The sequence below is a fragment of the Parasteatoda tepidariorum genome, chromosome 9 (genome assembly GCF_982258835.1).
Source record: "Parasteatoda tepidariorum strain Cologne lab strain chromosome 9, Ptep-v5.0, whole genome shotgun sequence".
Taxonomy (NCBI): Eukaryota; Metazoa; Arthropoda; class Arachnida; order Araneae; family Theridiidae; genus Parasteatoda; species Parasteatoda tepidariorum.
Genome location: NC_141763.1, coordinates 38609852 through 38627054, shown reverse-complemented (window position 1 = coordinate 38627054; position 17203 = coordinate 38609852). Strand labels below are relative to the sequence as shown.

At 27.3% G+C, this 17203-nt stretch overlaps 1 protein-coding gene across 14 annotated transcripts in view; it reads right to left on the bottom strand.

Moving 5' to 3' along the window:
• The window catches only part of LOC107443091 (mitogen-activated protein kinase kinase kinase 15), a 60653-nt gene that overhangs the window by 17739 nt on the left and 25711 nt on the right, over nt 1–17203 (bottom strand). For 4 of the 14 annotated variants that reach the window (XM_043054119.3, XM_043054120.3, XM_043054118.3 and 1 more), the window contains exons 18-25: nt 15372–15475; nt 13854–13992; nt 11582–11643; nt 10635–10700; nt 9952–10052; nt 6914–7044; nt 6752–6836; nt 4312–4377 (exon numbers count right to left, since the gene is read on the bottom strand). In XM_043054119.3, the coding sequence (XP_042910053.2) occupies nt 4312–4377; nt 6752–6836; nt 6914–7044; nt 9952–10052; nt 10635–10700; nt 11582–11643; nt 13854–13992; nt 15372–15475 (754 nt within the window). The remainder of the gene's footprint in view (nt 1–4311; nt 4378–6751; nt 6837–6913; nt 7045–9951; nt 10053–10634; nt 10701–11581; nt 11644–13853; nt 13993–15371; nt 15476–17203) is intronic. The other 10 variants (XM_071186819.2, XM_043054121.3, XM_043054124.3 and 7 more) reach the window with 5 other exon arrangements.

The following is a 17203-nucleotide window of genomic DNA, read 5'->3' as shown; positions in this document are numbered from 1 at the left end:
GTTATGATTAGATCTCATATAGTTCTGCTCATAATGTATTAATTTAAAAATAAATTGGCCTTACTTTTTTAGTAGAGATTGCATCAGCAGTTATTTAAGAAAAAAAATTCGAAAATTTGAGAGAAAATGGATTAGACACAATAAAGTAATAAACAAAATAACGAACGCGAATATAAAGAAAATAAGTCTGAGAAACAATTGAAATCAAAATAAATAGTTTCAATGTATTTTTCAATAAAATCAAAGATAACGTTAAGTTACCATACATGGAAAGAAATGTATATACTAGACAATCAAACTTTTTAACTTGGTGACTCATAATGAAAAAGTTGATGAAAGTCTGACCACTGGTAGCAGAATTTATTAAATCAATCAGCAGCACTAGTCTCAAAAATTAAAATTTGTCTGTGACTTCAAATTATTACTGTAAAAATAAAGCTTAAGCTTAGCACAATTGGCAAATATTAAATATAATAAAGTTACATACAAAAATTTTATGTTTAAATTTTATTTAAATTTAAGACTATCATACTTTAGCTTTTTCCAAAAGGAGAAAAACAAATGCTTATACTAATCTCAATACAGGAATCAGTAAGAAAGAGTTGTCCACCCTCAGCACACACCTTGAGAAATCCAAATTCACATCAAATTTGATATTTATAATAGTTCTTCAATAAAAAAAGTAATAGTAATAGTTCTTCAATAAAAAAAATAAAAATAATTTTTATTCTTATATCTATAACATAGGTAATTGACTAAATGTATGCTATTTTTTTTGACAATAAAGTCATGCATATTTTCATTCCTGTTTTGTGAATAATTGCTTCAAGCATTTTCATACTTTTAGAATTTGTTTCTAGTAACTTAAAAAAATATTAAAGAACTAAACATTTTTACAGTGTGAACAAAAAATAAATAAAATATATATACATTCAATCATCAGTATCATGCTTATAATACTATGAGTATTTAGTTATTTGTACATGGTACCTAAGATTTTAAATATACAAGGCATTTCAAATGAACTTCATGTAACTGCCATTGAAGATTATTATAGCAAACAAAAATATATATATTTCTTTATGAAAAATAACACATAGATGAAGTTTTGTTTTAACTGGAAGTGACAGTGTAGTTCTACCAGAAAACTTGAGTGAACCTATGGCTGCTTTAACACGTTGACTGCCACACATGTTTACAGTGAAATCTCTTTCAGGCCACGAATACCGCTGTACAAAGCGTATTCTGCTAAGTACTCTGATCGATATTTTAATAATGCGAGTCTCTGATGTCACACGAATAATATCTCGCTTTGTTTGTTCCCATGGTATCATGTCTGTTCATTTGCATCTGTTGCTTTGCACCTGTTTCTCATCTCGCAACTTTACACAATCAGTTTGAATCTTTGCAGAGTAAAGAGGAGTATAACTTAAAATCTTTACCCTAATTCGTTAAAATTTTGAAAAGAAAAATGGAAAACTTATTTCTTAGTGGTTCAAATAGCAGTGAACAAGCTTTTATGAGGCTCACAATAATTTTCTTAATAAATCATTTTTATATTGCTATTATAACAATTCAATAGTTTGGTTACTTCCTGTGAAATATCTTTTCAAATACATACGAATATCCCTCACAAGTAGTCAAATAAGCGCCACCCCAATATGGTTCACGCGGCCCGATCAGAAACTTGCTGTCACCCGAACATGCGTGACACGGCAATCAATGTGATAAATCATTTTTGATGATTTTTACCATGCTTTCTATTTCATGCTTTAATATTAAGTAGTATTTGATTGTTGACATGCATATACTACATACAATGACAGCACATAATATTACATTTATTTAATACTTAACAACTAAATAATTCAAAACTAAAATTTGATGTTTTTTTTCTTTTTTTAAGCATTTTTATTTCCATTGTTTTTTTTAATTGCTTCTATTAAAGCATAGATAATACCTTTAAAAAGTGGATTTAAAGTTTTTGATAAACTTAAACATAAAAAGAATACTTAAGAAGTGTAGACAACAGAACATATTTAAGTTCAAAATAACTAATGCTTTAAAAATTATAAATTATTCATAAACAAGTCACAAAAATTTAAAGAGTGTTAAAATTCTTTAAAAGAACATGAAAACACTGAAATTAAAACTAATAAATTGATAAACCCCGATCCTTAGTCCTCGGAACTAAGGAACTTTAATCGGTATCCAATATAATTACTGCTTTATAAATGAGAAGCTAAGATATTGTCTGTTTTACTTGCAGGTAATGGCAAAAAATATATTTTTCAAAAAACTTTGATAGAGGATCAGTTAAAAAATTATTATTCTGCATTGATGAATTTAAATAAAATCTTACAACAATGAAACAAAGGAGGGCTAGACACAAACATAAAACCAATGGGGTTTATAGGTCTGAACTCTACAGTTACCTGGAGTAAAATACATATTGGTTTAAGGTACCTAAAATTTTTTTTAGGATAATTAAGCCTAAACACGCAAACTTTAAAATTTTACTTAAAGTAAAAAAAAGTTAATTTTTTTCCTTTCAAAACCATTTAAATATTGCTTTGATCTTAATTAAAACATAGGTAATAATTCAAAAAGGCGTTTGCTAATAGGCCAACATACCAAGGCTTGTCTATTTAGTTTTATATTTCAAAATGTGTTTTCTCATTACTTCTTCTATTTTTTAAATGAAATACAGTACAGAACCCGTTATCCGGAAATCAGAAAACCGGAAAACCAAAAAACCGGAACGAAATTCGATAAATTTTCCCGCTATTTTTGAAAAAAAAATTTTTTTTTTCCTCATAAGATTTTAGGATTTTTCTTTCTTTTTTGAAAGATGTTTACCCTAGCATCATTTTGGAAATAATCATTAGTGTATTACTTCATCGTTTTTTCTTATTTTTTAAGATTATTTTCATTTTTATTTTTTTTAGTTGGGTTTAACAATAAAAAAACGGCTTTTTGTAGGGATTCAGAAAACCGGAAAAATCAGTTATCCGGAATAGCGATGGTCCCGAACGTTCCGGATAATCGGTTTCCTACTGTATCTTAAAATCTGTTAAACCCATTTACTTGAAAATTTGCATGAACATCTACTATACATGTCTAAGAAACAGACTACACTTCAACTTACAACCGATTTAAAAAAAAAAAAAATGCATTTTTGCAAGTTATTTGCCAAACAATGAGCAATCATATTAGCTGTAAATTATTATCAAATAAACATTATGGCTTTTAATACTTTATTCCCTAAGTTTATTATTGATAAATACCACAACATAAACAAAATAATAATTTGTAAAGTTAAATGCTTTTAAAATGAAGCAGTTTATTTTAAAGAAATTTTAATTACTTAAACAATTTGATTTATGTTTTTTCTTTTATTTTCAATCTAAAAATATCATGTTTTAGTACATAATACAATAAAACCAAATAAAAAAAATTACGAATCACTCTAACATTTTTAGGTATTCGGATGTCTAAAAGAGAAATTTTGATTCTTTGTCCGTTAAAAGGATAAAACAAATGGTTAAAAAAAAATTGTCACCTTTAATCATAATTTTAATAGTAATAGTAACAATAGCCAAATTATTAAAAAAAGACAATCAAATCTTCAAGGACAATCAAGGATAACATCAATAACAGTCAGAGTTGGTGCCTCAGATTTTTACACAAATTTGCTTGAGCTGCGAGCATGTTGCAAACTAATGTTAGACAAATCTCTTTTCATGCATCGTAAAAGTTATGTTATAGCTTACTAAGAAACTATTTTCAAACATATTCATACAGCAAGACAATTTAATTGAAAACAATTTATTCCTTTTTACCTTTCATATGTATTCAAAACGTTATAAGTCATCATGTTAATAAATAAAAGATTACTATTCAATTTGAAACAAAAACCTTAATATTCAATATGTAGATTTCATCAATTCCTGTTATATCAATTATCTACAAGCAATGAACAAAAAGCTTTACTTCTTAAAGTGAAATAGTGGTCTAATGTTAATGATGGAAATCTTTAAAAATTGAAATATTCCTCAAACAGATTCTAGCTCTATCATGCTAAATGTCACTTTTTGCCTACATATTGATACTCTAACACACAGATTAATTATTTTGTAATAAGAAAAGATAATAAACCAAAGTATATCTAAAAAGCAAAAGCTAATTTTAAGAAAATCATTTACACAGATATTTTTATTAAATCCCTTAAATTAACTTTTAAATATAAGTTTGATATCTTCAAATATTTTTTCATAAATAAGTCATATATTATACTTAAGATTTGCTTACCTAAAAGAAAAATTCTGAGGGGGTATTCTAAGGGAGTTGCAAGGGCTCTTACGTACAACAGCTAAACTGAAATGGAACACAGTTTTAAGAACACACCACAGGAATCAATATCTACATCCCCATTTCAATATATCAAAATAATTGTAAAATACAACCTTTTCTGATGCTATTTTGAAAGCAGTTTGAGTTACACTATAAATACTTGAATTTAGCATATTTCAGAATATTTTGCTACAGAAATAGTTGATTAAATAGAATAAATTAAATTGAATTATTTCAATAAATTCAAAATTATTCAATTCTAAGAAAAAACTATCTAGATCAGAATATTTCAAAATGGTTAGATGGTCTACTTATCTGTTAAAAAATAGATTTATATAAAAAAAATTAAATTGAAATAACAGTTCAGCATTAGTATTCCCATGTGCACTGTGAAAATAGAGGATGAAATATGATTTTTTTTAAAAAAAAATAAAGAATTAATACTTAGATAAAAATATAACAGTAGAAAATATTATAAATTCTGTTAAAAAAACTTAAATAAACAGAAACTTTAAATTTTTGAACTCTTTATAATTTTTTATTATAACAAGAATTCCCTTGAAAATTATAGATTTTGTAACTTATGAGTACTTTTCATTCTTAGAAGTAATTCTCTCTGCACAACATCAATTTATAAATATATCTGTCGAATATTTCAACTCTGTCTTGTTATCCCTGGCATTATGTCTTACCTATGTGTCACCGAAACACATTTACCGTTTCAATAACTTTTACTATTTGTTGTTAAGTCACTTTTAATTTTATCTCAAAGGATTACACTCATTATTAAAATATCAAAGTGTTTTTCATAATATCTTAAAATGGTACATAAATTAGATATTTCGATTAAAAAATTTTTTTTAAAAGAGAATGAACTGAACAAATGGGGAAAAATAAGTGCTGTGTAAAAATTAGTAAAATGAACCTCACAAGCCAGAGGACTCTCAAACTGTATACAACAGTATGAGATGAAGAGAACAATATTGTGTCTATGGTGCTACAAATCAAATGATTAATCATTTAATAGTAATCTGCAGTTATTAGAAAAAATGTCTTATGGTAGGGTTGATAAGAGCGTTATATCTATGAGAAATCTCATTTCAATACTATTCCATACTTGCACAAGGCTGGAATTTTAGCAACTATTTTCCTAAAAAGCAAACATTGTTCAAAAATAAATACCAAAAGAAATTAGAATAGCTTTATCAAGAATTATTTCATGATTTGTAAGAGTAGATAATGAATAGCTTTATCAAGAATTATTTCATGATTTATAAGAGTAGATAATGAATAGCAGGATCACCCATCACACTAAACGAACTCACAATGTTTCCAAGTGCAGATGATATTTTTTTTACAAATATTTTTCTTTGAAGTATTAGTTATGTTATTATTATCAACTACTTTACAGTAATTAAAATCAAAATACTCGAGAGGAAGTTAAGTATGCTTTGTTTTGGCTATATTTTTAGTTTTTCACTTGCTTTTCTATATTCAAGCTCTATGGTAAAATTGCGTATGAGCAATGGCACAACTCGGATGGTCAGAGACAAGCTAAAGAATAGAATCATGACCGTTTTAGTGTATGTCAAAAAGAGCTTCTTAAGCTAAACAGGAACAGTTTGAGGAAGATCATTGGTCTTCTCACTGGTCACTGCACCCTCAGGAGACACCTATACATAATAGGTATTGAATCTGATTCTCTTTGTTGAGGTTGTCATCTTGAGGAGGCTTCACAACATATACTTTGTGATTGTGAGGTCTATTCCGCTCAAAGATTTGAGCGGACTCAACATTGTATTAAGACCTGGGAACTGCAAGACGTTCCTGTCAGGTGTTTGCTGAACTTTATTTGAGCTTTAAAGCTTTTTTGTTAATCACGATTCAGGGTTTGGGTGCAATAGACCTCAGGTCGATGTGCCCTGCTCTTTGGGGCTGCCCAACCTCTAATTCTATACCAAGTTTCATCAACATCTGTCTACCAAAATGGATACTAAGTAGCTTTAATTATAATTACACTGTGTATGTATTTCAATTAGCTTTTAGGAAATTTATAGGACATCAAACTTCAGACACAATTTGGTAACACAGTCAACACATTAAGCAATATTTTATGATTGAGATTTAGCACATCAAAGCTAATTTTAGAGCCACAAATTTGCATATCAGAAGATTGGGGGAAGACAGGTTAATCAAGATTATAAGGTAAAATGTTAACATTGATCATTCACATATGCAAGCTTAATAACAAGGCCAAAGAATGTAAGAGAATGAGAGCAATCATTGTCTTCCAACGTTAAGAGATATTTAATTTTAAGCATGCTTTTGCAATGTTGTAATAAAAAATGATTAAAATAATAATGCAATGAAAAACATGAATATACGTAGCAAAACTTACCCTTCCTCACCCGTACTTGCAAATCTTTCCACTCTATCAGGTTTAGCTTCCACTTTGGGCCTTTCTGGAACTGAATTATTTTTAGCTATACAGCAGATGTAAATCAAAATAAATTGGAAAAAATTTTAAGTCCAAAATATAATAATAACATAACAGATATACCTGAAATACTTCTGTTTAACTCTGGAGGAGGAGGTCGATTGTGCGTTTTTTTCTTCCTGCTGTCTGAAATAAATGTGTCTTCGATTAGATCGGATGCAGTTGCTCTTGAATCTGGATCAGGGATGAAACATCTAAAACGAAATAAATTAAAAAATCTTACTGAATGGTACAGTTTATCAGGCATGAAAGTGGAGTAAAATAAAAAAAAAAACTAAACTTTCACCATGGAGTTTAGGGGAGGGGGCTCTATATAATACTGTGGTATCAATAAGGTATGTAAAAACATTACTGAAAACTTCTTATATCATATTTGAAGTGATAGCAACATTTAAATTCGTGGTTAAACAAATATAATTTTAATCTACTTTGACCATTACTATATTAAAGAAAATCAAGAAATAAATAAGGCTTAGTAACCATTATTTTAAATTAATTGTTCCTGGCAAAATTTAACAATATTTTTGCTTACAATAAGCAGTTGAACTGCTATTGTACTACCACTAAAAAAAATCATTTTCCGTCAATCTCAAAAGCTAGCAGCTATGTAAAACAGAATCACACACACACACTTATATACACAATAAATAACAAAACAGTCAAATTACTAACTTAGTTATTTATGATGATTGTACTATGCAGATTACTTGATTATATACAAAAAAAAAAAATACTTTCTTGATTATAAACATATTTTGATCTATCTTGACATAATAGATTTTATCTTGATTTCATATACAAACTTTTAAGCTATAATAGAATCTTTCTTGATTTGCTTCTTTCTTGCCACATCTTTCTTTTAAGATTAATCCTCCTTTTGCTTTATTTTTTCTCACATTTCTTTATTCTCTAGTTTCCTAGAAGTGTCTTCTATTACAGCTAACATTTTTCTCTTTTCTTCCTTAGTTCTCCACTCTTTTTCATGTTCTTATATTTTGATATAGATTGTTCGCCACAGGATCATGCAAACAATCAGTTTTTTTCTTCAAAGAAATCTATGGTTGATTTCTTTTGACTCAGTTTATATTTCATAGCCTGCATTGCAGAATTTTTTTTTTTAGTTTCATGTTAATCGAATCTTTATCAAGTATATCTGTCATCATAATGAAGGAACTTTTTATTTGAGAACCATGAAAGCAACTCAATACCTTCATCATTTTTGCCATCATCATATTTCTTAAATTTCCGAAAGCTAGCGGACCAAAAATGAATTCTCAAAATATTTTTAGAAGCATCTTCATAAAATGGTAGACATTAATCCATTTGATATACATGAATATCCAATGAGTATTAAATTATTATTATTTAAAAAAAAAAAACTGATAACACATTTTTACAAGTTTAGGTAAAATTTTTAGTTTATCCGTTGAAACGGAATGAGTGCTCGCTAATCAATCAATGGCTGAAACGCATTTCAGAAGTGAACTATTCAAAGTTATTTTCCTTTGAAGAAACTGGACACATTGAATATGCCCTTGACTAGCTTAATTTAAAAAGGAAATCATCATAACATTTTAATATTTTTTCTATAAATATTTAGGGGTAAATCCCTACAGTTTTTCAGCTTTTTCAATAAATTTTTATCAGATGACAAATCGAAATAAATTGGTTGACTTTTAAGGCTTCAGGCCTATAGTTGTCTTGTATTCAAATAGTTGTCTTGTAGTATTCAAATAGTTGTCTTGTTTATCACGAATTTTATGGATCATTATCTTTTTGGTATGAAACAGACTAAAAAATTTTTTCAATAGAAGGACAAAAAAATATCAAAAAGGTTTTTTTTCCTGAGTGAAAAAATAACTTTGAAGAAATTCTACCTTTTCTAGCCAGCCATAATTCCATTTTCTTTATAAATTGCTCAGAGAATGCAAAATAAAAAAAAAATGTAATTTCATCATTGGCAGACAAAATAGAAAATTGAGCATTCCAACATTACATAAAGAACCATCTAGGTCAACCATTGGAGATGAATCATATTTTCAACAATGGTAAATTTAACAACCCCAATACTTGACGAATTTCAGCCAGACATTCTTTTTGATCTGCAGACCATTTTAAGTCATATATATCACACAAATTTTTTTCCCCATACCCTTCAAATTGCTTACAAAATTGTTTAATGGCGATGTTTCATGAACCACCATCCACATTCAGCAAATGAGGTGCTTTTTCCAGAATTCTCTTTTCCAGCCCAGACTTAGATACCCTCATAACATTGCAGGAGTGCATCAAAACTGTGATTAAATTATGCCGTGAGTTATTCTCTTCAAAACTTCAGAGGTAACCCCAGATACTTTAATGCTAGATAAATGTTCAAAAACTACTGTATTATTGACAGGTGAGAAATAACTAAGAGATAAATATAAATGATTTAATATTTTATTTTTATCACAGACTAAAACTTTACACAAATTGATAAATACTGGAGAAGTGAATAGCAAATTATGTTCTGCCATTACTCCTAAAAGCAAAGTTTGAGCATTTGTAATTCTATCACTCATTGGTAGATTTACAGGTTATTGAATAAGAGGTGCAGATGGAACAATTAAAGTTGATAGAAGAGAAGACATTTTTTTTTCTCGCTTTGTTTTTTACACTTTATATGAGCTGATATCGTCACAAATCCTCTTTTGCCATAATAAATATTATCTGAGCAGAGATTTCAAAATTCTTTATTGCTCACCTCAAAATTTTTTTTAAAGTAGTCACCAACTTTCACTTCAAAAACTCCTGACAAATTGATATAAACAGTTTTAGTCATTTTGACTGTTTAATGCAACCAATTAAACTTAAATTTATTTCCTTTTTAAACAGCATGGATGGAACACATTGTGTGTTTGTATTTCAAATTGACTTACATCGTTAAAATACATTCATTTAACGATGCACAACATGAAAGGAACACAAGTAAAAACACAAGCTTATGTGCGGAAATGCTAACAAAAATCAAGTGTAGTTGAGAATTATAATTTACACACGTGTGAATTCAATATGGGTCACATCAAGCAGAAAAAATACTGACATAGAACACATTACTACACCTTAATATGAAGTTTTTAGCACGTTCAGACATTCCTGGAGGAACTTCAGGATGCATCTTATAAAATCCTACTTTGAACATAGCAGCCTGTGGGGAACCCAGCTGTAATGGCAGAGAAAAGAGATTATTTAACAAAATATTGTAATTAGATTATGTATATGATTTAAAATTAGAACAGAAATTTAAACAATTACACATCACTGTTTAGAAATAAAAGAAGCTTAACTTCATACATTAATTTCATAAGCCATTTTTATTGTGTTTTACATAATAGGAGTTAAAATTTATTAACAGTAATTATTAATTTTCTTCCTCCTAGAATGAAGCAAGAGCTCTATGAGATCACTCAAAAAGTGATTTAATTAGTGATAATCTTGTTTACATTGACAGTGTCAAAGACCCTGGCAATGAAGATCAAGCAGCAAAATACAAATGTATTTAATTCCCCGATGAAATTCTTGTGATTAAACAGATTATCAGTGATTACAAAAAGTAATCAATTCAGAAAGATCAGCATAGATGATTAAAGTTATAATTGTAAAGCAAATATTACTTAAGTCAGTAGTTTTTATACCTTAAAAAAACTAAAAAAGGGTAAAATAACAATTTACAACCACACATATAATAAAATAAACAAGTATAAAATATATAAGAAAATAAGTAATATATTATAACAGTACATACTTCCCCAAATGGTGGTTTTCCTGTAGCCATTTCAATTACAGTACAACCAAGTGACCAAATATCTGCCTATATAAATAAATATAAATACATTTTTGGTACGTCTCTATAATTAAAATAGTGTGAAAATTGTCGTTTAAATATATATTAATTTTTAATTCTATATCAAATTGATCTATTTCAAAAATATTATGCTTCTAAAATTTAAAAAAATTGACCTTACTTTTAAGCACTAAAAGGTATATTAAACTTTAAATTATGAGAGGTAATGCTTTTTAATTTGAATTAATTATAATAGATGGCAGGCTCCGGAGCTTTGTTTTTCATGGAGCTGGAGCTCTAAATTTCACCACGTTCCAAAGATTTTTACAGACATCCAAAGGTCTGCCACATTGTAACAGCACTGCCTGTTAGCCAAGTTTCTACAGAAAGGCTATTCTCGTCATTAAAATACATTTATAATGATTTAAAATCAAATTTGAAGGAGAATTTATTAAATTCCTTCTTTTAAGAAAATGAATAAATCACTCAACTGCTAATTAAATTTGAATTTCTGTGTAAGCTGATGATTATCTTATTTTTCCAATGTTTATTTTATAATAAAAATTAAAATTTGAAACTCAAAAAACTCATAAGACGATAGTAAAATTGCTGGTGCTTGAGTTTTTATTTCTTAACTGGGAGCAGAGCTGGAGTAACAAAAATTCTTAGGTTCAGGGTCTCTTATAGATAGTATATAGTATATAATTTAATGTAGTAATTATTTTTCTTTGACCAGTTCATGTTTCGATTCGATCATAACAATGGAAAAGTTCTTGTAATCGATCTTAAATCAAAAGCAACATAGTTAAATCAGAAATAAACAATGTAGGAAAATATAAATGTTTATTACAATTAAATAAGGTAATTTTAAGTTTAAATAGTTTTACAGGAAAGGTTTTTTTACTTACAGGAGCACCATACCCACGTTGTCCTTTATCAATAACTTCTGGTGCCATATATTGCAATGTGCCTAAATAAGAATACATAAATTGAGTAAAAAATTATAAATGTTTCCTTATACTCCGTCATTAATTATTACAAAGTACGTAGCTTTTAGTCATTAAAAAAAACCCACATTTTAAATTTTAAAGCATATTTTAAATCAAAATTCTTAGAATAGTTTCAAAGCAAACTATAAAAAACACTTACCACAAGTTATAAAAAAATTCTTCTTATTGTTTGGAGAACAAATATTAAATTAAGATAGTTTTTAAAATTGAACTTGGAATATTTTTTAAAATCAGAAATGTATGGCATATTTTCATTAACAATCATTATCAGCTTTACTCCTTCTCACTAGAAAATTAATTTCTTTTTTAGTCATTTATTGCAGCTATTGCACCAAAATAAATATTTAAGTTGAAAAATAACAATATATAAATTAATAAAGAGAATAATAATTCTTATTTAATGAAGGAATATGCATTATTTTCTATTTGAGTTCATTTACACCATGCCTTCACATTATCACAACACAAGATGTTAATCACTCTGGCTATTGCAGAGGCTCAAACTTTTCAAACTAGATATTGTAATCAGAATTGATATGATACATATAACATTAACAAAATAAAAATGAGAGAAATTCCAAGATGTTTTTACTCTTCAATTCTACATAGGTACACCTAATATTAATAAAAGTATGCAAGAATTTTACTACTGAATAAAAAAAAGTTATTTCCGTAATTTTGACTATGAATTCGTAACAATTACTGATAAATCACAATAGTTGGCAATTCTGCTATTGCGAGCAAACCAAAGTAAAAAACTTAAGGTGAAAAGCAATGAAAAATAAATTAATATAAAATGTCACTTTTTATATATAAACAGATGTCATAATGCATAGCTACGGTGGCTCAGGGGATAGAGCGTTCGCTTTCCAATGAGGTGAACCGGTTTCGAATCCGAGCGATGCCTGGTATATACAAATTCCACACCCAGCTTGCACAAACCGCAGTGTTGACGTAAAATATCCTCAGTGGTAGATGGATCATGGGTTAGAGTCCTCATGTTAACCATGGAAGGTTTTCCACACAAAGTAACACAAATGCAGGTAAGTTTCACCAAAAAGTCCTCCACGAAAGCAAGACTTCGCCCAATACTTCATACAAGAGTTCCATTGTCTTTGGATTGGATTAAAAGGCTACAGAGTTGAACATTAGTAGTTGCAAACCCAAAACTGGGTCGACTGCTCAGCTCAACTTATAAAATGCATATAATGCACAGTTAGATGTGTGATAGCACAAGCATATTGTTGAAAAATAAAAATTTGAGTTATAAGAATAAATAAATAGAAAAGCCTTTTTTCCATTTAAATAAATAATAAGTTTATACATCATTAAAAAAATGTGACCATAAGAAAAATGCTAATGTTGGGGGATTTTTCGCAAGAAAGAAGAGCAAATTTCTTAATCTCCATCATTTGCTTCAAACAAATTGTTCTGTGATATACAAATTTTTCAGCACTTTCTGCTTTTGCTGAATTCTACAATTGCATAAAAAAAAAGAATATTCTCCTAATATAAACTTAAGCGTGTTTTAAAGAATTTAGTAAATGGATTAGTAGAATAAGTTGAAAATTGCAAAATAAAAAAACAAACAAGCATAATATAATAAAAACTAAAACATGTTGTAAGGAATTTAGTAAATGTATTAGTAGAATAAGTTGATTTTAGTATAAATTTAAAAAATAAATAATAATTTGCAGCTTTAAAGGAAATTAGTGTCAAATTTATATTTTCTTTCTTAAGCTGTATATTTTCTAATCCATTGGTTGAAACCAAAATAGTCATAGTTTGATTTTATTTTTCAAAGTAAAACTTGGAAAATAGAAAAATATTTTGATAATGACCTCACTTATTGAAAATTCATATTTTATGTATATATATATAGAGAGAGGGGACGGGAGAAAGATCCTGAACTTTAATTTTTTGATAGATGTAAATTCTATGTCAAGTTTTGTTTGCATATAACTGTTAAGTTTTAGAAAATAATTTCAGCATTTATTTCTTAATATAAAATTTCAGATAAAATGTTGCGAAAAACACTGATATTAACAGCCTAAACATACTAATTAAAAAAGAAGTGAAATCGCAGATTATTAATAATATATTCAATATAATATAGTTTAATAGTTCATCGTTGCTTATAGAACTAAATATTTATAGCATAGGCACTTACCAGCAAAAGTCTGTGTTGCAGGATTAATTCCAGCCAACCGTTTTGAGGTGCCAAAATCAGATATTTTCACTACACCATTGTATGTATTGACTAAAACATTATCTCCTTTGATATCTCTATGAACTATTTTTTGATCATGCTGCAAAATAAATAAATCTTACTTATATATTAAAATAGGGTTATTTGTTATTTTAAAACTGAGAATAATATAAGTTTAAATACAAATAGTTAAGATACATACAATGCCACAAACCTCATCGAATTCTGTGCCATTAAAGTGCAGATATTTTTATAGAAGTAGCCATGTAGTCCTAATTATTTTTATTTAAGTTTATCGAGTTATTGCATTTTTTTTTTAGGTTTGTTTTGTTCATTAAACACCTTTAAAAAATAATTTAAATATTGCGAATAAAATACTATGCATAAGGTTCCATTTCTGAAAACTATTTAACAGAACGATCAATAATTAATGAGATATTCAGTAACTTTGAGATTTCATAGTGGCATTTGGAATGCCAAGTTATAATATGATTAGTATAATCCGAATAGTTTCGTTTAAAAAGTTTCCATAACTAAAAGTAACTTTATAGAGGATACATTCTATAGGTTTTTCAACTGATACAACTACTCTTTAAAGATCCTGTATGCTTCATAAAATTTCCGTTTTTGTAAAATAAGGATTTTTCTCTGAAACCAACACTTTTACAATGAAAAATGTTGATGTATTTTAAAGATAAGTACTATGCACCAAAACCTTTGTTTTAATTTTAAAAATAGTTTAAAGAATTGCACATAGATTTATTTAAACTTATTACTTTTAGAAGACTGGTAGAAAAACAAACCTTTAAAATAATTTGCAAAGATCTTAAATGTTTATAATCAGTTTTCTTTTAAGGTATAAAAAAGTACTGGTAAAAAAAAAAGTTTTGACAGACAAAAAACTAATATCATAATCTGGTTTGAGAATCCAATTTAGAAATTTACAAAACATACTAATAGTAGGCCTCTTAATCATTAAACGCAAAATCATTCAACAGATTGCTGATCAATATTAATGATTTTATTTACTATGCTTAGAATAATACATGTGCTACAGTAACTAAAGTTAAAAGAGTGGTGAGAATTACTAGTTAACAATGTGAATGATCAGTTACTTATGCAAATATGTAACAAATAGAACTGTTAGTTTGAAAATTTAATACATTTTGATTAAAGTTTGATAGCTCATCAAGTGACTATTTTAAAAGGTATTAAAGAAATAAATACAATTTAAAGCATACTGAACTTATTCTTCTGTAATATATTTTTTTCACAAAAAAGAAAGAAAAAATTTCAAATTGATCTAAAACTCTGAAAATAATCACTGTGCAAATTAAAAAAAAAAAAATGAACATTTTAATTAGATTTAACTAGCACAAAACACTACAATTTCAAAGAAAAATATTACACTGATTTAATGAACTAAAATGCAATATTTATGCATTTTAGAAAGACCATACATTGTAAATATTCTATTACCAGATATTTGAGACCTTCCAAAATTTGCTTTGTGTAATACGATATTGTTACTTCATTTCCTTTCAAAGGTCCCCAAATATTCTGTAACAGTTGAGATAAACTACCTGCAAAATTTAGGCGTTAAGATAAGATTTTATATACATATAATGAAATTTTAGAAGGCAAAGATTATAGGAAAAAAATCTAATAAATTTTCAAAATTTTTAAAAAAAAATTATTTTATATAAAATGCATAGCTGCCAACTTTTGTAAGCTGTTTTTTGTTTGAAAACATCAACGTTGAAGCTTTCAAAATTGATTTCTGTGTTTAGTAAATCTAATTTAAAATGAATTTGACCACCAAAAAATTAGTTAACTACAGTAAAGCTAATTTATAAGAAGTTTTTAATGGAAAAAAAAAGCATCATAAACATTAAAACTTTTTATGTCGGTAAATTAAAATTTATATAAAAAATTAAAATAAAAGTATATCATAAGATTCAAATGCAAAAGTTCTTAAGTAAATAACAATTGCCTACACATTGAGTAGTATATGTAAAAATTTACCTTAGATATTAACAGTCTTAAGCAATAATAAAGAAATTGCGTATTAAAACTTATTTCAGAGGTTTTTTGTTGCCTCAAAGAGTTTTAATTTTAAAGACTTTTGTATACTTTTTTCTATTGATTTTCAAAGTTTTAAAAAGAAAATTGGCACCCTGAGAAAATTGTTTGGCACCCTTGGAAAGCCAGGAAATAAACAAAATTTCTTGGAAGGGTCAGTTTTGTAGAACTAGGGAATAAACTAAACGGTCAAACTTTTTTTACTGTATCCATAAAATACTTGATAATTATTTGATAAAATTTTTAATAGTTGTTAAAACTTTAATCTTTTCCCCTTTATTCTATTATTTAAATACCACTAACAAAAATGTGCTCTAATTACACAATTATTATGATTAATAAATATACTATTTAATTCTGAATCAAATTAAAGAACTTCATTTTGACTTAACTCGGTCATAAGCAATTTGTCAATAAATTTTTTTTTCTTCCCCTTTTATCTATTAAAATTAACAGTTTACTAACTAAATTGATAAAATTAAAAAATTAATCAGAATAAACCTGAACAACCATTAAAATAATATTGCTCACCTACTAACCAATATGTTTATCATTAAATTGACTAAATCATTTCTGTTAACACAGGCTCCAAACTATTCAAGTTTCCAAGAGACCCAGCAAGAAATTAAAAATATTTTTAGAAATGTATAAATTTTTAAGATAAAAAGAAACTTAATAGAATTATTATCTTATAAATTAATGTAGGGAAAAACTATAGCTCTTTTTTGATATACAGTACAGAACCCGTTATCCGGAAATCAGAAAACCGGAACGAAATTCGATAAATTTTCTCGCCATTTTCAGAAAAATCTTTTTTTTTTTTCCTCATAGGATTTTACGATTTCTCTTTCTTTTGTGTTTACCTTATCAAAGATGTTTACTTTACCATCATTTTGGAAATAATCATTAGTGTATTACTTCATCATTTGTTCTTTTTTTTAAGATTATTTCCAAATATCTTTTTTTTTTTTTTTAGTTGGGTTTAACAATGAAAAAAACGGCTTTTTGTAGCGATTCAGAAAACTGGAAATATCAGTTATCCGGAATAGCGATGCTCCCGACCGTTTCGGATAATTGGTTCCCTACTGTACAAGGAAATATTTTAAAAGTTGCTTTTTTAATGTATAACTTGTTATTAATTGAAGTAAAGAAATAATATTTCTTTATAAACAGACTTTGAATAGCAGATTATATGAATTGAATAGTGCAAAAAATTTGTCTTAATGTTA